At 41.5% G+C, this 25,519-nt stretch overlaps 1 protein-coding gene across 4 annotated transcripts in view; it reads left to right on the forward strand.

Annotated features, from left to right (window-relative positions):
* ELMO1 (engulfment and cell motility 1) overlaps positions 1–25,519 on the forward strand; it is a 548,606-nt gene that overhangs the window by 370,393 nt on the left and 152,694 nt on the right. For all 4 annotated transcript variants that reach the window (XM_022583104.3, XM_089917010.1, XM_022583084.2 and 1 more), the window contains one exon: positions 4,216–4,352. In XM_022583104.3, the coding sequence (XP_022438812.1) occupies positions 4,216–4,352 (137 nt within the window). The remainder of the gene's footprint in view (positions 1–4,215; positions 4,353–25,519) is intronic.

A 25,519-nucleotide genomic window follows, 5' to 3' on the forward strand; every position in this document is an offset into this window, starting at 1 on the left:
AAGGTCACAAGGCAGCACTAGAACCCTTTCTTTGTATGCACCTTTCAGTGTTTACTTGCTGCACTGCAGTAGCCCTTGTTCTTTGAGCCTCCAGTGATGATACCTGCCTCACTTCACATTATCCAATGAAAAATGGGAACAAATCTACTTTGAAAGGCAAAATGCTACATAAGTGTATAGCATTCTTATTTTTTATTTTTAAAACAAAGGTGTGTGGATTATAGAAGCTTTCAAAGTTGGCCTATTTATAAATGAATTAGATGTCAGTAAATTAATAAGAACCCATTTCACCCTCAGCCCTGAAAATACCTTAATATTCCAGACTTACAAGATGAGTAAGTTGATTCTTTTTTTATAAAAGAGAATCTCATTGTGTTAAAAATAGTGTGCTTAAAAAAATTTGGTTTTGGGGGCTTCCCTGGTGGCGCAGTGGTTGAGAGTCCGCCTGCCGATGCAGGGGACACGGGTTCGTGCCCCGGTCCGGGAAGATCCCACATGCCGCGGAGCGGCTGGGCCCGTGAGCCATGGCCGCTGAGCCTGCGCGTCCGGAGCCTGTGCTCCACAACGGGAGAGGCCACAACAGTTGAGAGGCCCGTGTACCGCAAAAAAAAAAAAAGAAAATTTGGTTTTTGAAAAGCCTTGCTGTTTTTGTCCCATTGAAAACTTCTCTTTAAATTTCATGTATAAAATCATTGCCTACAAATTCAACACTGTTTTTTTCCTCAAAAAGTGTTTTTATTTTCCTTAAAAAGCAGTAGTAAACCTCCCCCTCTCTGTTTTTATCTGTTTGTTTAAACCTCTGAGTTAAGGACCCTGTTCATGAGAGTCGGGCCATCCCTGTGAGCTGATACAAGCTCACGTTTATCCCTGGGATGGCCTGGGCCAGGGTCCACTTGCTATATGATGACGAGCATCATAATCCTGTTGGCTCACACTTGCACTGAGCTTCTCCACGTAGTCACTGCTCCCTTTTAATCCCCACAGCCACCTGATGAAGTTTATACTACTGTTGCCCCCAGTGTACAGATGAGAACACCGAGACACTGACAGATGAAATGACTTGCCCAGGTGACTCAGCAGTAGGCAAAAGAACCCGTATTTGAGCCCCAGCAGCCTGGCTCCCAGCATCTTTGCCCCTTTTCCACCATCATAAACTCTTGGGCGAGCCATTTTGCCTTTCTCACTACTCTTACCTGCAAAATAAAAGAGGGAAACAAATCAGATAATCTGGTCCAGTCCTTCCTGCTCGATCATCCTCAGTCCTGAATATCTGCAATTTGAATGTTTTTGAGGAAAAAAGTATTAATACTTATTACTTTTCCCTTGCCTCTAATACAGGAACGTCCTTTTAAGGATGTAAAATCCCAAAATGTATCAGTCTTTTCATTGTTTCTTTTGTAACGTGTCAAGGAACAAATTGTTTTGATTTGCTGTTTGCCCATTCCTCATCCCAAGGGATGAGTCTCAAAGAATCTTAGGATGATGGCAAAGCCATCCTCATGTGGAGGTTGAAAACACTGGCTCTGGTGTAGAATGTTGGGTGTGATTCCTGGTCCTGTCACCGCAACAATGATGGGCTTTGGAGCCAAGTCAACCTGAGTTTGAATCCCAGCTCTGCCACTTGAAAGCCATGTGACCTTGGACAATTTTCTAACTCTCCTATTTCTAATTTTATAAAAAGAAATTGATGTTATCTTCCTAGGGGCTTGATGTAATAAGTAACAGTAATGGTGCCTGGCACGTGGCTGGTGACAGTGGCATGGCCATTGTTGGTACTATCACGTGGCCAGGTGTTGTCCATCAACAGGTGCTGGCTGGGCACTTATTGTGAGCCCCACTGGACTGCAGGTCAGGATGCTGGTTTCTGTTGAAGGAGGAATCCAAGGAGATCTAGGAGTGTGGGTGGAGAAATTAATTTTCAAAGTAGCAATCACAAGGAAATGCCCTGAGCTCTTGATATCAACTAAGGCAGGAAGCTGCTGCTGTGTCAACTAACCTGTGGGTTTCCAATGCTTGTTTGGAGCCACCTAAAAAAAGGCTCATGATGGAAGGCTTAATTTCTCCAAGTTTCACCTGTCTTATATATACAATGAGGATAAGCATCATGCCTACCTCCTGGGTTGCTGTGAAGATAACGCCTGTAGAGCCCTTGGGGAGTTATACACAATCTTCTGTCTCCCCCCCCATCCCTATTATTAACGATGTTGTTTCCCTCCCTCTTCACCCAAACAAGAGACGGGCTTGTTGGTCGCAGTTTTGTTTGGCTAGCTCAGCTCCAGTAGTCCCATAAATCTTTAACTAGGGCATAAAGTACACATATAATCACACTAGCCCCAAAAAAGATACCCTCATAATGTGATTAATAACGAGGTTTTGTATGGCCATAGTGGTTTAAAGTGCTGCTGTAGACTGGTAAATTTTATTGGCTTCAGTGCTTATGAAAGTGACAGCTCATTGCCCAGGGCAGCAAACACATAATCCTGTGTGTACTTTTCAAGTTCCTTAAATAGCTTTGTGTATCAGGTCAGAATGTCACTTTTGCCATCTCTACTGGTAATGAGCTGGAGTGGGATAACTTATATGTTCTTGCCTCTAATTTCTGAGATGTAACAGGCTTGACTTAAGAATTGGAGGAATCAAAAAACAGCCTATGTTCCTGGAAACAATATGCTGGCACGACATTCATTGTTATCACCACTGCCTTGCTCCAACTTTTATCCTTTCAAAGCACTTTCCTGTGAATCGTGTCATTTGAGCCTCTCCATAGCCTATGGAGAAGGCAAGGAGGTTTCATTTCCATTTTTTAGTTTAGAAAATCAAGGCTTAGAAAGGTGAAGTGACTAGCTTCTCATTGTCATGGGCTGGGCTTGAATTCAAACCTTCTGCCCTCAGACCCAAACCTTTTCTGCATGACTGCAAGCTGTTGCTAGCCTATGCCCTTACCTTCTCTGGAAGAAAACAGAATTTACTATGATAAAGTGTGAAGGTAGAAGAGGTTTGTGTATAAGTGTGTCCCCCAAAGCAGAGCATGTCCTCTTAGGTTTGATCAGGATTCACTCACCAGGGGCCTTCACCCGAGGATCCTCTCTAAGTAGAATTCATGTTCAACTACACGGTGGGCACCAGGGTCTTCCCCAAGTACAGAAGTTCTCTGCTGTAAACCCTACTCCCGCCCCACTCCATCCTCCTCTCCTGGGCTTCCAGAGCTTAAAATTCTATCATTTGGGATCTTGAAGATGAATTGGTCTTTAAATAGATTCCAATTAAAATCAGAATTCTTTCACTGTAAGTAACAGCTTATATTTAAAGAAAAAAATTTTAGAATCTTGTTTTGGGGGTCACAAAGCCTACTTCATTGGGCTCCAGTATCCTCATCCCTTAAGACATGAACAGTAAGACGCATTCTAAAGATCAAATGAATGTACGTAAAAGGGCTATAAAAAGGTCAGCTTGGCAGAGAGCTGAGAAGGAAGGGGCTGGTGTACTGGTCTGGGAAGGAGGAGAGAGGTGGCGTACCTAGAACTCAGAGCCCTGGGTCTGACCATTACAAAGGAAGCTTTGTAATGGGGTAGCTTGAAGGCAGTCTGACTGACTTCAGGGTTTGGTCCAGGACCGAACCCAGTTGCAGCCTTCAAAGCCACTTGGGTTGCTTTGACCTCCAGCCATCTGTGTCTGAGAATGTAAAACAAATGGTTAATGGTGTCTGAGGTTAATGATCTCAAATATCCCCTACTTAATGCCATAAGAGGAAAAAGAGCCCCCTGGAGAAATAATCAAGGATGCTATTTTCAAAGTTGCAATTAATTGTGTGTTCGGGAAAACTCATCTTCCGCCAGTTATTCTATTGAGAAGTAGGAAATTAAGGGTGATGGAAGAGCTGTGACTGACAGGGCAGTTTGAATAACCTTTATAAGGTCAAGAAGGCAGATGCAGAGCCCATATTCAACACCACAGATCCTGGACCAAAGCCATAAGGATCATATCATGGAGTGAGTTAGGAGCTCACTTCCTTGGGTCAAAATATGGGCCTAAGGGTAGGTCTGACCATCTGACCTTAAACTGAAGTTTCACAGTGACTACCCTTTGGTTGCCTTTTCAAAATGCCTTTTTTTCCACTGTGGCTTGAGCCAAATATGCCTCTCATCATCTCCCTTTGGAGCATGTGTCTGTATCCTTTCATTTCCCTTCTCACACTTCCTCCCTTCTTTCCTCCAGCTAGTGAGACCTGCAACGATTTCCACCCGATGTTCTTCACCCACGACAGATCCTTCGAGGAGTTTTTCTGCATCTGTATCCAGCTCCTGAACAAGACATGGAAGGAAATGAGGGCAACCTCTGAAGACTTCAACAAGGTAAGGAGAATCTGAAGCAGAGACAGAAGCTTCCTGTGTGCCCGGTGGAGGCCCACCCACCTTTGCATGGTCCCTTCGCTGGGTGTGGAAGGAGAATGAGGACGACTGTGATTTTAGGTGACGTTAAGGATGGAGAAGGAAAGGCATACCTATACAGACAGGAAGCTGTGTGCCAGCGATGCTCTTATCTCTCTAGGGATAAGCTTGGAGCAGCTTTGTTCCTTTTTGCTTACTAAGCAGGGGCCACCAGCAGAGACCCTTTCTTGAGAAATATTGATAAGATGAACTTTTTCCTTTAAAAGCCTTGGTCCGGGATGTCTTGTTATTACAGATCTAGTGGGGAAAATGCCTCCACCCCACCTGTGCAGGTGGCTACCAGGGAGAGAATGAGATGAGGAAGGCTGCTGTGGTCACTTGGTTTCTTTGTGGGTTATGGCTGCGTTGAGATAACTGCCCTTTGCTCTCTCACAACGAGTATTAAAATGCAAGACCTCTTTCAGGGAGCTGAGTAAGTTTATATGGAACATGTCTTGGTTTACAGAAAGCATTTGGTTTTTTTGAAGAGTGTGAATTTCACACTTCTGTTTGTGAGTGAATGTTGGGTGGAGAGAAGAGTGCTGACCAACTTAAAGGAAGCAGAAGCATCGTGCACACTTTTCAAGATAAACGAAATCTTTATCCTTGGATCAAAGCCTTGTTAGCAATCATGACGTGGCTAGTAATAACTGATGGTTGGGACAGGTATGCTTAGGTCTTTAATCATTCTTGTTTGCTACTGTATGTGACTCTGGGTTTGGTTGGCCCCATCACTCATGCCTGCTGACCTGGTACTGGGGGCATAACTGTTTCTAAGAGTCTAAGTGTCTGGTCTCAGAGTCATCCCGTGGGGCCTTCATGGGTTTGTGCTTGGGGCATAACATAATATCTGAATTCCAGCGTCACTTGACGTCCTTGTTGGTCTTTGCCTCTCAGTCCTCTTTTTTCTGAACTTATATCTGGTCCTTCTTTCCCACCATATTTCTGGTCCATGGCATCTTGAGCCAATATTGGTTAAAAAGAAAGAAAACTGGGAAAAGGACACTCTTCCCCAAGCCTTCCCCAAGGTTAGAACCTGACAGTCTCCATCAATATAATGATCTTACCTGCAGTTGTCGCAGAGAACGCCATTCCATCCCAGTCATTCTGAGCCACCTATTCAGTTCCTTTCTTTTCCGTTTCTGTGAATCTGTTGCATGTTTTTGATTTGTGGTTACCATGGTTTTTGAGTATTGTAACTGTATTGACTTGCCTTAGGCTGGTAAGTTCAGTCGTGTAAGTTCAAACACATTCTAAAAGATCTACATTTTTTACTCCCCTCCCCTACAATTTGTGATTTTGATACCCTATTTTACATCTTCGTGTTTATCCTATTGCTGTTCATTGTGGTTATAATCACTTTTACAAAATGTTTTTATTGTTTTTTTACTCTGTATCCTGGCCTAAGTGATCTTCAGTCCTTTTATATATTTGTCTGGGCCATCTATTTAAACTCATTGAAATAGGCCCCAGGGACTCCCCTCTGTGGAAAACACTGATCTGTAAATTGCATGCTAGAGCTGCAAGTGTCTGAGCAACTAGAGCCAAGGTCAGATGTGATTCAGGAGGGGAGGTGGAGGAAAGAAGCCCATTAATTCCCTTATGATTGTTAACTGTAGCCTCCTGAGTGTACTTCACTTCATTATGAGGGACTTTGCAGTTCAGGTGCAATTATCCTTGGGAGAGAGGGAAGAAGGAGCACAGAGACCTTTGTTCAATCAGGCCAAAAAAAAAGGGGAAAGTTAAATCAGTAGTCTCTGAAATTGCTATGGCCACGTTGCTTCTGGATCAGTTCAACTCTTCCTGTACTGCACTGTTTCTGAAAGCCATCCAGTCCTCAGCTCTTGTGTCCTGGGACACTTATTCCTCCAAGAGAAGGACTCTTATGTGTTCTGGCACTGAGCTATCCATCTGCTGAGGGCATTTCATTCATCCCGCTTTGCCAGAATTACAGAAATCTGCATTTTTGTAAATAATAAAATCAAATATTATTGCTGTTGATCTATGCACAGATAAGGTATATAGAAAACATTACCAAATTCCTGCAAAGGAATGGCTCAAGGGAATGAGTACTTAGACACTTAATTTCTGTAGAACTTACAAGTTTAGGACATGAAGCCCCAAAAATACATACACTGTTAGCAAAGGAAACCAGAGGCCTCAGTCTGGAGTCGCTGAGGGGGGCTTCAGGGAGGAGACGAGCATGGCTCTCAGGTCTGTGTTATTCATGATGGCTGTGCGCTCGGGTTGGTGGAGGTGATATTCTCATTGCTCAGGGTGAGGTCCTGCTAGGTGGTGGCAAGCCCCCCAAAGGGTCATGCTGAAACCTTTTTGTAATTAACTTATATGGCTGCAAAAACTTCCTGCAGCAAGATATCAGAGCCAGGTTCCAGTACAGTTTCTCACTGGCGCCCTAGTGCCATCTTTTTGCATTGGACAATTGTAAACCAGCTGTGATGTTACACATCTGCTGCCAAGTAGGGATGGTAGTTTATGGCCGTGGGCAGGCATCTGGAGGCCTGAGAGGCAGAGGGTCCCACTCCACATGTCCATTCATTGGTTAAGAATGGATATCAGAGGAGGATCAGGGATGGGTATGACAAGGCATTTCAATTTTCTACATTAACTATGTCTGCTTTTCTCTTTCTAATACTATGCATGCCTTCCTTTTGTAACCAGAAGAGTTTATCAGTGATATACTTTTTATCTCGTGTATTATTACTTTCCTAATACTGCTGGAACATATTGCCACAAACATAGTGGCATGAATAATACAAATTTATTATCTTACAGTCCATAATTCAGAAGCCAAAAATGGGTCTCGCAGGGCTAAAATCAAGGTGTCAGCAGAGCTATGTTCCTTTCTGGAGGCTCTTGGGGAGAATTCATTTCATTGCCTGTTCCAGGTTCTGGAAACTGCCTGCATTCCTTTTCTCCTTTGTCCATCTTCAAAACCAGCAACTGCAGGTTCAGTCCTTTCCACGTTATTTATCACTCTCATCCCTCTTCTGCTTCCATCTTTCACTTGTAAGGACCCCTGTGATTACATTGGACCACTTGGATAATCCAGGGTAATCGTTCCTATTTTAAGTTGATTAGCAACCTCAATTTCACCTGCAACCGAAATTCCCTTTTGCCATAAAAGGAAATATATTCACAGATTATGGGGATTAAAATACGGACATCAACGGGGAGCCATTATTCTGCTTACCATAATGTGTATTTAAATTGTAAGTACATTAGATTTGTAGCTGTGGGTATCAGTTTAAATTAATGAAACATGGACAGATGAGGCTTTTTGTTGTTCTTTTGGCTGTTAGACTAGCATAATACCTGTTGCAGAGTTCTGCTAGTGGTTGCTCAAATTCAGATATAATTATGTCCTTTTTCTTTTATTTCTCTTTTTTGTCTCTTTGGCCTTAACAAAAAAAAAGGACCCTCTGTGAGGGCCTCTAGTTCAATGTGAAGAATGTCTTTTCTGATTTTTTCCTGCTGCCTATCAGCCACCTTTTGCTTTACCAGATAATAAATTGGAAAAGAGAGAAGCTGAAATTTTAATCAGTTCACTTTTCTTCTTGTTATTAACTTGGTAGCAGAAGAGATTGAATTTAGGAACAAATGTGGGTTTTGTGTTACTGGTAGATTTAATGTTTTTCTTGTTTCCTAAGATTGTCCAAATGGGAATTCAGAAGTATCTTAAAAGAGCCCAACATGAGACACAGTTTCTTTGAACTTTCTTGGACATCTTTCCAGGCTTTCACCACTTTGAATGGAAGCATAGATGGTGGATTTAATTGTTGACCTGAGACCCAGGGTTCTGTAAGAAGGGCTTAGCTATCTGCCTTCTTTAGCTCATTACTGGAGAAGCAGTATCCCTCACTCTAAAATTGTGATTTTTTTCCAACAAACAATATCAGATTCCAGCAGACACAGGAATCTCTTCTACAGCCCACCTTGGTGGGGACACTAGTTGGTAGATACCTAGTGCTTGGCAGTTAATGCTGCTGCTGGAAGTGAGTGTTTGGAAAAGCAGCTGTCGTCCTGCTCCTCCAGACCTGGGAAGCAGCAGATGCGATGTTTTTTATTTATATAAGAGAAGTAGAATTAGAGAGTGGTTAAAATATTTATTCTTTGAAAGGTACTTTCTTACAGTTTCTCAATATAGTAGTCTCCGCAGAGTAATCCATTGGTTCAGGCCATTGAGTTTGTATTCTGTGTTCTTGCCTTTTATTACCAATATTTCAGAGCGTGCCTTATTCATTGACATGGGAAGAGCTAAACCAGAGCTGGATACCTTGGCACGCAAGTGGCCCCATAATTATTTCATTGAAGCCTTTATTTATTTATTTTTAACATCTTTATTGGAGTATAATTGCTTTACAGTGGTGTGTTAGTTTCGGCTTTATAACATAAAGAATCAGCTATACATATACATATATCCCCATATCTCCTCCCTCTTGCGTCTCCCTCCCACCCTCCCTATCCCACCCCTCTAGGTGGTCACAAAGCACGGAGCTGATCTCCCTGTGCTATGCGGCTGCTTCCCACTAGCTATCTATTTTACATTTGGTAGTGTATATATGTCCATGCCACTTTCTCACTTCATCCCAGCTTACCCTTCCCCCTCCCCATGTCCTCAAGTCCATTCTCTACGTCTGTGTCTTTATTCCTGTCCTGCCCCTAGGTTCATGAGAACCGCTTTTTTTTTTTAGATTCCATATACATGTGTTAGCATACGGTATTTGTTTTACTCTTTCTGACTTACTTCACTCTGCATAACAGACTCTAGGTGCATGCAACTCACTACAAATAACTCAATTTCGTTTCTTTTTATGGCTGAGTAATATTCCATTGTATATATGTGTCCCATCTTCTTTATCCATTCATCTGTTGATGGACACTTACGTTGCTTCCATGTCCTGGCTATTGTAAATAGTGCTGCAATGAACATTGTGGTACATGACTCTTTTTGAATTACGGTTTTCTCAGGGTGTATGCTCCGTAGTGGGATTGCTGGGTCGTATGGTAGTTCTATATTTAGATTTTTAAGGAACCTCCATACTGTTCTCCATAGTGGCTGTATCAATTTACATTCCCACCAACAGTGCAAGAGGGTTCCCTTTTCTCCACACCCTCTCCAGCATTTGATGTTTGTAGATTTTTTGATGATGGCCGTTCTGACTAGTGTGAGGTGATACCTCATTGTAGTTTTGATTTGCATTTCTCTAATGATTAATGATGTTGAGCATGCTTTCATGTGTTTGTTGGCAATCTGTATATCTTCTCTGGAGAAATGTCTATTTAGGTCTTCTGCCCATTTTTGGATTGGGTTGTTTGTTTATTTGATATTGAGCTGCATGAGCTGCTTATAAATTTTTGAGATTAATCCTTTGTCAGTTGCTTCATTTGCAAATATTTTCTCCCATTCTGAGGGTTGCCTTTTAGCCTTATTTATGGTTTCCTTTGCTGTGCAAAAGCTTTGAAGCTTCATTAGGTTCCATTTGTTTATTTTTGTTTATATTTCCTTTTCTCTAGGAGGTGGGTCAAAAAGGATCTTGCTGTGATTTAGGTCATAGAGTGTCCTGCCTATGTTTTCCTCCAAGAGTTTGATAGTTTCTGGCCTTACATTTAGGTCTTTAATCTATTTTGAGCCTATTTTTGTGTATGGTATTAGGGAGTGTTCTAATTTCATTTTTTTTACAAGTAGCTGTCCAGTTTTCCCAGCACCACTTATTAAAGAGGCTGTCTTTTCTCCATTATATATTCTTGCCTCCTTTATCAAAGATAAGGTGACCATATCTGCATGGGTTTATCTCTGGACTTTCTATTCTGTTCCACTGATCTATATTTCTGTTTTTGTGCCAGTACCATACTGTCTTGATTACTGTAGCTTTGTAGAATAGTCTGAAGTCAGGGAGCCTGATTCCTCCATCTACATTTTTCTTTCTCAAGATTGCTTTGGCTATTCGGGGTCTTTTGTGTTTCCATGCAAATTGTGAAACTTTTTGTTCTAGTTCTGTGAAAAATGCCAGTGGTAGTTTGATAGGGGTTGCATTGAATCTGTAGATTGCTTTGGGTAGTAGAGTCATTTTCACAATGTTGATTCTTCCAATCCAAGAACATGATATATTTCTCCATCTGTTGGTATCATCTTTAATATCTTTCATCAGTGTCCTATAGTTTTCTGAATACAGGTCTTTTGTCTCCTTAGGTGGGTTTATTCCTAGGTATTTTATTCTTTTTGTTGCAGTGGTAAATGGGAGTGTTTCCTTAATTTCTCTTTCAGATTTTTCATCATTAATGTATAGGAATGCAAGAGATTTCTGTGCATTAATTTTGTATCCTGCTACTTTACAAAATTCTTTGATTAGCTCTAGTAGTTTTCTGGTAGCATCTTTAGGATTCTCTATGTATAGTATCACATCACCTGCAAACAGTGACAGCTTTACTTCTTTTCTGATTTGTATTCCTTTTATATCTTTTTCTTCTCTGATTGCTGTGGCTAAAACTTCCAAAAGTATGTTGAATAATAGTGGTGAGAATGGACAGCCTTGTCTCATTCCTGATCTTAAAGGAAATGGTTTCAGTTTTTCACCATTGAGAACAATGTTGGCTGTGGGTTTGTCATATATGGCCTTTATATTGTTGAGGTAAGTTCCCTCTATGCCTACTTTCTGGAGGGTGTATGATCCTTTTAATGTGCTGTTGGATTCTGTTTGCTAGTATTTGTTGAGGATTTTTGCATCTATGTTCATCAGTGATATTGGCCTGTAGTTTTCTTTCTTTGTGACATCTTTGTCTGGTTTTGGTGTCAGGGTGATGGTGGCCTCGTAGAATGAGTGGGGGAGTGTTCCTTCCTCTGCTATATTTTGGAAGAGTTTGAGAAGGATAGGTGTTAGCTCTTCTCTAAATATTTGAGAGAATTTGCCTGTGAAGCCATCTGGTCCTGGGCTTTTGTTTGTTGGAAGATTTTTAATCACAGTCTCAATTTCAGTGCTTGTGATTGGTATGTTTATATTTTCTATTTCTTCCTGGTTCACAACTTGGAAGGTTGTGCTTTTCTAACAATTTGTCCATTTCTTCCAGGTTGTCCATTTTATTGGCATATGGTTTCTTCTAGTAATTTCTCATGATCCTTTGTATTTCTGCAGTGTCAGTTGTTACTTCTCCTTTTTCATTTCTAATTCTATTGATTTGAATCTTCTCCCTTTTTTTCTAGCTAGTGGTTTACCAATTTTGTTTATCTTCTCAGGGAACCAGCTTTTAGTTTTACTGATCTTTGCTCTTGTTTCCTTCATTTCTTTTTCATTTGTTTCTGATCTGATCTTTATGATTTCTTTCCTTCTGATAACTTTGGGGGTTTTTTGTTCTTCTTGCTTTAGGTGTAAAGTTAGGTTGTTTATTTGAGATGTTTTTTGTTTCTTGAGGTAGGATTGTATTGCTATAAACTTCCATCTTAGAACTGCTTTTGCTACATCTCATAGGTTTTGGGTTGTCATGTTTTCATTGTCATTTGTTTCTAGGTATTTTTTAATTTCCTCTTTGTTTTCTTCAGTGATCTCTTGGTTATCAAGTAGTGTATTGTTTAGCTTCCATGTGTTTTTATTCTTTACAGATTTTTTCCTTTAATTGATATCTAGTCTCATAGTGTTGTGGTCAGAAAACATACTTGATATGCTTTCAGTTTTCTTAAATTTACCAAGACTTGATTTGTGACCCAAGATATGATCTATCCTGGAGAAAGTTCCATGAGCACTTGAGAAGGAAGTGTAATCTGCTGTTTTTGGATGGAATGTCCTATAAATATCGATTAAATCTATCTGGTGTATTTTGTCATTTAAAGCTTCTGTTTCCTTATTTATTTTCATTTTGGATGATCTGTCCATTGGTATAAGTGACGTGTTAAAGTCCCCCACTATTATTGTGTTACTGTCGATTTCCTCTTTTATAGCTGTTTGCAGTTGCCTTATGTATTGAGGTGCTCCTATGTTGGGTGCATAAATATTTACAATTGTTATATCTTCTTCTTGGATTGATCCCTTGATCATTATGTAGTTTCCTTTGTCTCTTGTAACAGTCTTTATTTTAAAGTCTATTTGGTCTGATGTGAGAATTGCTACTCTAGCTTTCTTTTGATTTCCACTTGCATGGAATATCTTTTTCAATCCCCTCACTTTCAGTCTGTATGTGTCCCTAGGTCTGAATTGTGTCTCTTGTAGACAGCATATGTATGGGTCTTGTTTCTGTATCCATTCAGCCAGTCTATGTCTTTTGGTTGCAGCATTTAATCCATTTACATTTAAGGTAGTTATCGATATGTGTGTTCCTATTACCATTTTCTTAATTGTTTTGGGTTTGTTATTGTAGGTCTTTTCCTTCTTTTGTGTTTCCTGCCTAGAGAAGTTCCTTTAGCATTTGTTGTAGAGCTGGTTTTGTGGTGCTGAATTCTGTTAGCTTTTGCTTGTCTGTAAAGGTTTTAATTTCTTCATCGAATCTGAATGAGATCCTTGCTGGGTGGAGTGATCTTGGTTGTAGGTTTTTCCCTTTCATCACTTGAAATATGTCCTGCCACACCCTTCTGGCTTGCAGAGTTTCTGCTGAAAGGTCAGCTGTTAACCTTATGGGGATTCCCTTGTATGTTATTTGTTGTTTTTCCCTTGCTGCTTTTAATATTTTTGTTTGTATTTAATTTTTGTTAGTTTGATTAATATGTGTCTTGGCATGTTTCTCCTTGGATTTGTCCTGTATGGTACTCTCTATGCTTCCTGGACTTGGTGGACTATTTCCTTTCCCATATTAGGGAAGTTTTCAACTATAATCTCTTCAAATATTTTCTCAGTCCCTTTCTTTTTCTCTTCTTCTTCTGGACCCTCTAAAATTCGAATGTTGGTGTTTTTAATGTTGTCCCAGAGGTCTCTGAGACGGTCCTCGATTCTTTTCATTCTTTTTTCTGTATTCTGCTCTGCTGTAGTTATTTCCACTATTTTATCTTCCAGGTCACTTATCCATTCTTCTGCCTCTGTTATTCTGCTATTCATTACTTCTAGAGAATTTTGAATTTCATTTCTTGTGTTGTTCATCATTGTTTTTTTGCGCTTTAGTTCGTCTTGGTCCTTGTTAAACATTTCTTGTACTTTCTCCATTCTATTTCCAAGATTTTGGATCATCTTTACTATCATTATTCTGAATTCTTTTTCAGGTAGACTGCCGATTTCCTCTTCATTTGTTTGGTCTGGTGGGTTTTTACCTTGCTCTTTCATCTGCTGTGTGTTTCTCTATCTTCTCATTTTGTTTAACTTACTGTGTTTCTGGTCTCCTTTTTGCAGGCTGCAGGTTCATAGTTCCTATTGTTTTTGGTGTCTGCCCCCAGTGGCTGAGGTTTGTTCAGTGGGTTGTGTAGGCTTCCTGGTGGAGGGGAGTGGTGCCTGTGTTCTGGTGGTTGAGGCTGGATCTTGTCTTTCTGGTGGGCAGGACCGCATCTAGTGGTGTGTTTTGGGATATCTGTGACCTTATTATGTATTTAGGCAGCCTCTCTGCTAATGGGTGGGGTTGTGTTCCTGGCTTGCTAGTTGTTTGGCACATGGTGTCCAGCACTGTAGCTTGCTGGTCGTTGAGTGGAGCTGGGTCTTAGCGTTGAGATGGAAATCTCTGGGAGAACTTTCGCCGTTTGATATTACATGGAGCCAGGAGGTCTCTGGTGGACCTATGTCCTGAACTCAGCTCTCCCACCTCAGAGGCACAGGCCTGACACCCAGCCGGAGCACCGAGACCCTGTCAGCAACACAGCCAGGTACGTAGGGAGTTTCTTGCCTTTTGGGAAGTCTGAGTTCTTCTGCCAGCATTCAGTAGGTGTTCTGTAGGAGTTGTTCCACATGTACATGTATTTCTGATGTATTTGTCTGGAGGAAGGTGATCTACACATCTTACTCCTCCACCATCTTGAAGGTCTCTTGAAGCCTTTAATTTTGAGCACGGACAGGGTTTAGGAAAGAGGACGCAAGTGATTTGGCTATTTCAGGTATGGGAATCTCATTTAATGATTTTGTGGCTGACTGCTCCACTTTAAAAATTCAAATAAGGTATACACGTCAAAAGCTGTACCTGTGTGTAGCAGCGTTTCTCAACCTGCCTATACATTAGAATCACCTTGGGGGCTTTTGAAAGCCCTGTTATCCCAGCGCCCAACTGCACCACATGCCAATTAAATCCTTGGGGTGGAGCCAATGCTATCGATGAAGATTTTCACTAAGGTACATTTGATCAGTAAAAGTGAATTGTGTCTGTAGAATTACCATCAGTTGACACATGTAACACGTCACCAACTCGTGGCTTGCATTGGTGAAGTAGTGTGTCTGTTGGTCTGCAAGGCCCAGGCTCTAATCCTGATTCTTCTACTCAGGAGCTGTATGCCTGAAAGTTTAAAAAAAAAAAGTGGATATCAGTATTCCATCGCTGTCTCTTATGGTGGTGTGATCTTAAATTGAAGTAATAAATGTAAAAAGACTTTGAGGAAGTAAAATATTGTATGCAGTTGTAAAGTGTTCTTTTTGTATGTAATAAGGTAGATCCTGTCTATACAATATGAGTAAATTGCCCTTTTCACAAGAAGACATTTTTGGGCCATTATGTTAAAAAAAAAAGGGAAGAAAGAAAAGTGAAGCTGTCTATGTACCCCCAATTAAGTTCTGAACTGAATTAAACAACTCATTTAACTTTGGTGGAAATAAGGTTTCAGCTGAAAATTTGGTGGTGTCTTTCTCCAAACAGCTTTATTAAGTACCTTGGTTTTCCATGTGACAAGCCATGAGTAGCAGCCTAAAAGTCAGCAGGTCCCACAGTTTTCATGTACTTAATGTCTGGCAAGAGTTAAGGCCTCTCCAGCAATTACCTAGTTGCCCAGACCTCTCCAGGGATGGCTGAGCCTTCTAGATACCATCAAAATATTTGCTCATAGCATTAGTGTTACCTCAGACACTATCAGAATGGGCATTAAAAACCAAGATCAAATGACTTTGCCATGCTTTCAAATTACCAAAACGGAAGAAACTAATGATTTGAAAAATGTAGTCACTCTAGAGCGAAAGCACTATTTTGAAACGTGACCTGCCAGCATAAGAAGCAAAGCACACGTGATAGAGTTTATACTCAGGCTCGCACATGAGAACCCATCCCTTCAAAGAGGAGAGGCGGTGCACGGGGAGAGCCCAGGCCCATCGAACAAAGCTGCAGCTGCCTCTGGCTAAGCTTACCAGCTTCTTCCGAGCCAATGGGTGAAAATATCAATTCAGTAGGAAGAATCGGAGAGCAGGACACAGGACGGAGGAAACATCCTGAGAAGTCCCCTGGAAGGTTATCCATGGAAAATAACCTCTAACTCGTCACATCTAATGGATTATGGTGTGGTATAGAAAAGGGATTGTTTGAAAGCTCAAAGGCAGGGATCGCATGAATGAAAAAGGGAAATATGTTTGCTCCCCAAACTGCTTCCAGCTTACTGACTTTCTATGCATGCTTTTCAGGGGACAATTAGATATTCAGAAGTCCCCTTCCTAGGCCAGCTCAACTGCCTAGTGGTGCAGAGGGCGCTCTGTTAGCTGAGCTGGCCTAGGGAATGAAAGGTGGTCTGTAACTCTCACCATGAATAAACATGAAGCTCTTCATTTGCATGAGGCAGGTGACTGTAAAATATCTTGGAGCAAGTTGTGAAAGGAGGCTTTGTGCCTCTGTGCCCAGGGGAAGCTGGGGAGGACTCGGCGTTGTTTATCTTCATTAGAATTCCATCTAGTGCTGCTGTTATTGATCTGAACCCGGGCCTGGTGTGGTTAATAAAGTAGGTGTACGTTTTAATTGAAACATGAATATGTAAGTAGAGGAGAAGTCTTTTAAAGGGCCCTCATGTCATATGAGGTTATCCATTTTTCAGCTGTCTAGGCCATTTACAAGTATTTATTCAAAAAGCTTCTCATGTTTCACAAAGATCTTTAGGTTTGGAACGAAGGAAATGGAATCTCCTCTAGAAGCAAATGTGTTAACATGAATTGATTTATTTTTTTCCTTTGATGTTTCCCGTGGGAGAGGTAGGGAATGGTTTGTGTGTGTGTGTGTGTGTGTGTATGTACGTTTGAGTGTGTTTAAGGTATCCACTGAAGGTAGTGTTAACCTTTTTCATGTAACTTGCCAGTTTCTGTCGGACATAAATCACAGCATGTCCTCATCAATATCAATTATGCAGTCTAGAGACAGTGGAAAGACCAAGAAAGAGACAGACTTCACTAATTTATTGTTTTCAAGAGTTATCTTTTTAAACAGACCCCAGTGTCTACACTTTCTAAGAAGAAATGTATTAATTATAAGTAACAGTCCCAGCCAAGACAGGGAGGCTGCTGTGGTGTGAAGCAGTATTTCTCCAACTCTTTTGCATCACAACCCCATTAAGGAGGTTTTGTAGACATCTTTCCTCTAATCACCCTCCTCCTGAAATTTTAATTATGCAGATATGTCGTTACCTGTTTATATAATGTATGTACATCTGCGCTTTATACGTTAAAAGACTAAGAATTTTGCTCCTCCAAGAACCAGTTTTCACCCCTGGGGGCACTGTCCCATGCCCCATTGAGAATGCAAGGTGGAGAGGAAAGAACCCAGGCTGAGAGAAGCAGGAGAGTCTGCTGGCAGTCCCAGCATGGTCCCTCGCCAGCAGTGTGACCTTGAGCATGTCCTTTAGCTGTCAAGTCCCTTCCCATCTGTAAGCTGAACAGCAATAATCACAATAATGATAATAATAGCAATGGTATTTCCCTGAATCACAGTGAGAATTAGGCCCTCAAAGGTGGGCTTTGTAAATTGCCACATACAAGTGGGAGGTGCTGATCTCAACAGACAAATAGTAATTTGCACTTGGTTGTGCAGTATCATTGAGCTGCTTTGATTTCCCAAGGTAGTTAGTCCAAATATCTATAAATATAGATTTCCCCATACCTCTGTAAGGGGAGCCATTGAACTTTAGCTGCAAAAGGGGATTTTGACCACAGTGGGGACAAATTTCTATGTGAGGAGGAAGTCCTCTTGTGCAGGTTCGTAGTGGTGAGGGACGCTCTCCCCAGCCTGCCCAAAGATGTACTGCAGGTGATACGGGAGCTTAGTTGAATCTCAGAGGCGGGGCACGCTGATCGTTCAAGAGCCCAGGTCCCCCACTGCCGGCTGGATAACCTTGTGCAAGGGTCTCAGCCCTGTCAGCTTCAGATTCCTCATCTGTGAGGTGGGGCAGGAACATTACCACGGCTAGGCGGGCTGTGAGCCCTGGACCGTCTGGCCTGGAGCAAGCACCAGGTGACACAGGACTCTAAATCCCTCTGAAAAAGAAAAGGATACTCATGACAAAGCTGACAGCAAAACATTTTCAGGCTTTTCCCTCGGATTTAGTGATTAACTTAACAGAATGTCCATCTCAGAGTGCCATCTTAGTGGTCCCAGCTGCATAGCATCTGTGCAACTTTTATGAGAAAACAGGGATGGCCGTAAAGTGGTTTATTTCCAGGGACTGCCACTAAGAGCCTGGGTGTGCCTCCTTATGAAGCGGTTTTATACGGGGATCCTGAGTCATCCAGAAAGAATTAGATTTTGTTGACTCTGTTCTTGTAATTTCCATAAGAAATAGTTAAACTGTTTAAAATCTGTTTAAAAGTTGACTGGTAGATTTAGTTGGTTGAGAACACTGCTAACATGTTTTGCTTTCTCGACATTCTCTATAACTGGAGCATTTATAAAACATGATATTTACCAAGATTGAGTCTTATGAATAATTTTGGGACAAGCTTGACAATAGTAAATATACATCTTGGGGTTTCCTTTGTGTGCAGGGTCTGGCTTAGGGCTCTTCTTATTACCAAAGTCTTCCTAGAGTCAATGCATCTTTCTCTGAATGTGTAACGTGTGCTAAACTTCTCAATTATGAGAAGCAAAGAATCGATAGGTTCTTCTGCTGGACAGCGGTAAGACACATCAGTTCCTTTCTTTTAATATACATATATTTTATTGAATTATAATTGACATACAATGTCATGTTAGTTTCAGGTATACAACATAGTGATTCGATATTTTTATACATTCTGAAATGACCACCGCGACAAGTCTAGTTACCATCTGTCACCATACACAGTTATAACGATGTTTTGGACAATATTTTCTATGCTGTACATTACACCCCCATGTACTTCAGTCCCTTGGTTCAACTGCAGACCATCCCTGAACGTGAAAATAATGACAGCTCTTTAAGTTAACTGCTCTCTATAACTCTATTCAATGACTTTTGAAATTTTTTTCCCTTTCTTTAACTATACTTTGGGGCACTGTATGCACTGCTAACTGGTTCCTATGACCTGAACTCCATATTCCATGGTGGATTATGTGAGGGATTTGATAGTGACACAGAAACCATTTTATTAGCATATGTCCAATTAGAAGGAAATTACCTACATTTTAAGTTAGGCATAATGAGATTTAGGCATTTTAAATTAAAGGGCAGATGGGAAACAGAGTTGGAAAGCTAAGAAGAGTACCATTAGATGGGAATCTCTCAAAAACTTCCAGGTCCTTTTTGATTTAAAAGAAAATATTTATCTTGTAATTGCAAAGTGTAAATTATGTTAAAAGGGAGTCGAGAACACACTCCTACAGAGGGATGTGTTTCCAAAGGTAGAAAAGAAGTACATAAGGTAGTGTCATACAGGTCCCCCTCTTGCCAACTGAGGGTACCAAATGTTGAGGTGAGGTGGGGGATGGAGGGCAAAGAGGGGCCCTAGATAAACTGAGGACTCAGAATGAGATGGTAGCGTCAGAAACCATTTGCTAGGACTCCAATAGAAGAGGTGGGATAAGTAAGAGGATCCCAAGTGAGATTTCCGAATATCCCCTGCAAAAATACCAGATCTTGGGGGCCGGGAGTTAAAAATATATACTTAATTATTTAAACGTAGAAATTAAACTTCTCATTTACACTAATTGTATGCCTGTGCAGGTTTTTCAAAATCATGCTTTTAATCTGAACAGTGGTAAATGATGGGTCAAGAGTATCCACCTTCATTTTCCCAAACAGGAGCTAAAGCACTCACCTGCATGGTTCAAAACCAGATGCTGGTCTGCCCACGCCGTCTCCAGGCGTAGATATAAGCCACTGAGTCTAACAGGTCAAAAGCAGGAGCGAAGGTTGAGAGACAAAAAGAGGGTACCAAAGTAATACTCAATTTTACAGCAGTTTCCACAGCTGATTGTTATAGAGAGAAAAACCAACATAGAAACTTGAATTTGAGAGATGAGAATGCCAAACTGCTAGTTTCTTCTTTTCCTGTCCTTCCTCTCTCCATTCTTGCATTGTTGCTGTGTATTTTCCATGCAGTTCTGGTAAAATTAAAAATAATAGTGAGGGGCTTCCCTGGTGGCGCAGTGGTTGAGAGTCCACCTGCCAATGCAGGGGACACGGGTTCGTGCCCCGGTCCGGGAGGATCCCACATGCCACAGAGCGGCTGGGCCCGTGAGCCGTGGCCGCCGAGCCTGCGCGTCCGGAGCCTGTGCTCCGCAACGGGAGAGGCCACAACAGTGAGAGGCCCGCGTACCACAAAAAAAAAAAAAAATAGTGAGTGCTCAGTGCAGGTATGTGGGAGGAAGTCATTTAGGCAGGTAGTCAGTTCAGATATTATTCCCACACCTGACCAACACCTTCCCTAGGAAAGTTCTGAAGCCCACAGCTACCTCTTTTGGTGACAACTCATTCAGATCCCCTTCAGGTGCTCCCTTTGCTCTGTCCTTGTGAATACCCATACCTAGAAGTTACCACAGTGAACTTCAATTGTCTGTCAGGTTTCTAGGGAGCAGAGCCTTGCTTTTTCTGTATTCTCGGAATCTACTCAGTATCTGGGATATAGAAGGTATTCAGTGTTACTGTCCCACAGCCATCATATACACAGCATGGCCACATCAGTGGTCCACTTTTGGTTAATAGTGTTACTATCCAACCTAAACTTTAAATGCCGTCCGTCCTTTCAACAAACATTATTGTGTTTTCACAACACAGTGGGCACTGCCCCAAGCACCAGGAATACAGAGGTAAACTAGACAGATGGTTCCTGCACTCATGGGCCTGGCAGTCTCGTGAGTTTCTATTTGGAAGTTTATGGACTAGACCCTCTTTGTGAAACTAGTCAGTGACCAAAGTCACTACAATCACTGTTAGGTCCTCTGCCTTCTCATCATTGCCTTGATACAGATATTCCTCTTCTCTCCAAATCTGGTAGACTGAATGGCTGGTTGCAATTCTTCACTGCTCCATGGGAGTGGTATATCTCCACATCCTTGCCATGACATCATGGTGAGTGAAGTGTATTTCTCCTGCCCTTCAACTTTTGACTTGGTCAAGTGATTTGTTTGGGCCAGTGAGATATTCATGGATGTGAAGTGAGCAGAGGCCTGACTATGGCCCGTGTGGTTGGGTTGGGTTCTTGCATTCTACCTTCATCATGAGATGAAGTATATAACCTGAGCAGCCACTACCCCTTCATTGTAGGTCCCAGAATGAGGCATATGGACTATAGTTTCCTTACCTAGCCCATAGAATTACAGCTTAAAACAGCTACCTTAGCTGACCTATAGACCTGTGAGTATAAGAAGAGCTTCTTAGCTGTTGGGATTATTTGTTACACAGCACTGGTAATAGCTGACTAAGGAACCAACTATTGCAGTAACTTATCTCCCAGCTTCAAGACCTTCCCACTTTCCAAATGTCCTCAACACAGATCTGACCATATCATACTTGATTTAATCCACATCTGTGGCTGTCCATTGTCTGCCTTATAAAGTTTCATAACCTTAGCAAGATGTTCAGATTTCTCTTCAATTGGCCTAACATACTTTTCCTGCTTCATCCCCATATCTTCACCCTGCACCTGCCCTAAGCTCTGCATATCCTGAACTTCCCATCATTCCTTGCATATGCCATCATGCTTTCCTAGCTGAGGTGTTTGCTCATCCTCCTTCCCTCTGCCAGAAATGTCTTCCTCCATCTGCCTGTTGAAATTCTACTTTAGGATTTTGCACAAGTGCCACCCCAGTAAGATGGTTACCATCTCCCTTTCATTCAGAATGAAATTCTGCCCCTCTGCCTTCACAGCATGGAATTCAAAATTTCTTTTGGAAAATATCTTTGAACTATAGACTAGTAGTTTATTTACAAAGCTGTCTTTCTAAATTAAGTAAACATGTCATCGGAAGCAAGAACTATAGCTTTAAATCTTAATATGGTCACTGTTGTTCTATTCCTAGAGACTATAGGTACTAAGTATTCTGCAATTCTGCAGAATAAAGGATTTTCTTGCCCCAAATTCCAACAGACCTTATTAAGAAACACTTCTAGACTCTTTTTTCTGAATCTCTTCTTCAGATGTCAAAACTTTGAGGGAGTTACAAATGGATTTGGCCATTCACTTCTTAAGAAAAATGAAAATTATTTTCCCACATCTGTAGCTTTATATAAGGTGGATGGAAAGCCTCAAACACATTGAACAGTTGCAAAATAAACTGAATTTCTTTTTTCCAAGGAGAGTGGTTGGACCCCCTAGTTAAAAAGAAATCCCTCTATTTTATTTTTTCACCTTCACTCATTTCTTATATCCCTCTTAGATCTGCTTAATTCACATGCCCTGGCCATTTGGGGAGTACTCTGTTTCTCCCTAGTCTTGTTTCCGGGCCACTGGGGAAAATAGTGCCGATAATGGCGTGTATCCTTTCACAAGATGGCCACCGAGAGACTTTCCAGTGCAGAGGACAGACGTGCCTTCCAGCAGTCCATCCCATTTAGGTGACTCCTCTCTCCCCGAGCACACCCAAGAAACATGTGCCCGTATAGCATGTCAGATAGTAAACGTGAGCACACCATGCAGTTCACAAAAATCATCTTTTGTATTTTACCTTTACCTCCCAAATTTCTCTTAAATTAGAAAAACAAAAGTTGCATTCCTCAAGAGTCTCTTAAGAGCAGGAAGATTTGATTCGTGCTGCAGTGATTGTGTGTTTTAAGTGCTGGAGGAAGTCAAGTGCCTGGAACTCTTCTGGTCCCGATTTCCTTATTTCTCTTTCACATATCCGTTTGCGTGGCTTGGCTTGATTCGAGGTGTATGGCATATGGCTTTTTGCCGCTTGAGCTGCCACAGAAGTAAATGTCACTGGCATATAATGCCAGATTTCCATTTCTTGAATCACAGAGCATGGGATTCTGTCTGAAAGCTCCCAGGCCGCTGTGTGTTCTTAAAGCAGAAGCAGAAAAGGATAAGAACCACATCTCAGAGATGCTCTTCCTATTAAAATGTGTCTATTGCAATAAGAAGTATATGTAAAATGGAGATGCTGTTGCCCTCAAGTGTGTTAGAAAAAGCTGCTTGGCTTGTTTTATTGGGCACTGGGCAACCCTGGATATCTGTTCCAAGCCTCAACTAGGCAGATATCAGTCAGGACTGTAGAGGTGTTTTTGAATTTTTTCAGACCGAGAAAATTCAGTGGTGCACGTACCAGAAAACATACGACTGTGAATAAAAGATATTGATGGTTTTTTGATGCAGTTTACCAAAATTTTGCATTCATTACACTTTCAAGTTATAGAGCTCTTTAGGACAGACTTGGCTGATGAAAGAGCCCAGAAGCTGCCACAGGCCTAGCCTCAGCCTTGGCTTCCCACTTCACCCTCCTCACTGCCCTCACCACCTCACTCCCAATCCCCTCCCATGGCTGAGGAATCAAGAGGAGGGGTTGGAAATTCACAAAGAAGCAAGAAGTTCAGTCAATAAGTTCCATAAGTCAAGAGCATTGATCCTGAACCCAGAGTGGGATTCAAACCCAAGTGCTGAGTGATCTTTAGCAGATTAATTACCTTGCTCTGTTTCTCAGTCTCTTCATCTGTGAAATAATATAGTTGGAACTTAATATAGTTGTCCTTAAGGATTAACTGAGCCAATATGAACCTGATCATATGAAATGGGCAATATTTGACCATTTCTGAATTGCAAAATTGAGAATTCTTTATGGTTTATCCTAATAAAGCACTTGGGCCATTCCCATGAGGATTACACGATGCTCCAGATGAGGCATAGGAGGCGTTAGTTCTGGCTTTAGTTTGGTTAGTTCTGGCTTTAGTTAGTTCTGTCTTTAGTTTGGTTAGTTCTGGCTTTAGTTAGTTCTGGCTTTAGTTTAGTACATGACCCTGGGCAGTTCTCCTACACCTGCACTCAACACCTCTTTCCTTTGTAGACAGAGATGGCACCTGAGACGATTCCTCCCTCTGTGCTTTGAATTCTCTCACTTGTCATATCTGCTCCAGGACTCTACTCACTAGTCTCCTCTCTAATCCTCACATCATCAGTCTCGTCCTCTTGGGTGCTGTCTTCTCACCAGCATAAAAATGTACTCAAATCTCTTGCATTTTAAAAAAACAAATAAATAACTCCTTCTCAATCCTCTCTCCACCTCAAGCCAGGTTTCCTCAAATAGTTGCCTCTATGTACCATGTCTTTTTTTTCCTTGCCATTAACTTATTAATCCACTGCAACCTGTCTTCTGCCCTCACTAAAAATATAACTCAGTAGAAGGAGAGAAACAGGACTCTAAAAAGCACTAAATTATACTGTCAATACTTGAAAACCTCTTTAGCCACAAAAGCCACCAGTTTTGACAGAGTCAAGAATGACCTCTGATGGACATTTTAAAATCTCTGTCTTATTTGCCTTCTTTGGAGCACTTTACCCTGTTAGCCACTCTCTTCTTAAAAACTGTCCTACTGTGGCTTTGGAAATGAACACATACACAAGATACGTACATGATACGCTATACATATTAAAGGAAGAAATAAAATAATTATCGTTGTTCCAGTTACTAGAGATATTTTTAGACAAAAAATTTTTAAAGGTAACTAAAAATATAACAGCTCAAGAAGAGAAATACGACTCTAAAATGCACTAATCCACATTCTGAATACTCGAAAACCTCTTTAAAGGCATAATTTCTAAGAGGCAAGTGGAGATTGAGAGGAATCATTGAGTTGTTCTAATTTAAGACTGGAAAGAAGTTACATTGTTACGAATCTGTGTTCTGATGAAAAAGACATAAAAAATTTATAAAAATAAATCTTTTATCCTTTACTCCTTTATACTTATTGGCACCCTCCCTCCTCCCTCTTCATTTTCTTCTCTTCACCTAATAATCTCTCCGGTCCTGTTTTTTTCACCCCCCGTTCCTCTTTCAAGTTCTTTACACTCTCTTTTGTTCCCTGAACGGCCAAATTTTCCAAGAGAGATTGCAATCTCCTTGCGCACCTCCTCCACTCGCTGTGGTCTGACATTCACCCAAGTCCACCTACTGAGACTGCTGTATCTAGGTCAGCAGTCACCGCCTGAGTTTCAATCTGACAGCCTGTTCCCTATGTTCATCCTGTTCCATGGCCCTAAAGCCCTGGCTCATGTCCCCACCTGTGCTTCCTGGGATCCTCTCCATTCCTTGACTCCCAAAACACTGAGACCACCTCTCAGTGACCCCATAAGCATAGGCCTTCCCCCAGGCCTTCTTCTTGTTTCTCTCCTATCACTTCCTCCTCCCTACCCACAGCCTCTCATCTTCAATCATCCATCGACTCCACGAGTGGCAGCTTGTCTCTTAGACTTGGAACCTTGGAAGGATCCCTGGCTCTCCTCACCTCTTCTCCTGACAGGTCCCCAGATCCTATGGATCCAGCAGTGTATGATAAAGGGTCATCTGGCTTTAACTGCTCTTACCCTGCCTTCTGCCACCATTACCTCTGGTGGAGACTGTGTTTGTCTTTTAATGTTCTCCCTGAATCTGGACTCAGCCCACCTATAAGTTCTCTTTCCCCTAGTTGCCAGAAACACCTTTCTAAAACACAAGTCTTCTAACAACACATCCATACTCAAAAACCTTCGGCTTCCCCTTCTTACAGGGGATAGCAAAAGCTCCACTATTCTGTTGTGAACCACTTTTCTAAATGAAATGCTGATTGCACCCTGCAAAACACCCCCTACTAACCTGTAATTAATCATATT

Source organism: Delphinapterus leucas, chromosome 9, assembly GCF_059928025.1.
Source record: "Delphinapterus leucas isolate spDelLeu-1000000601 "Yukka" chromosome 9, BTC_Dleu_Yukka2, whole genome shotgun sequence".
Taxonomy (NCBI): Eukaryota; Metazoa; Chordata; class Mammalia; order Artiodactyla; family Monodontidae; genus Delphinapterus; species Delphinapterus leucas.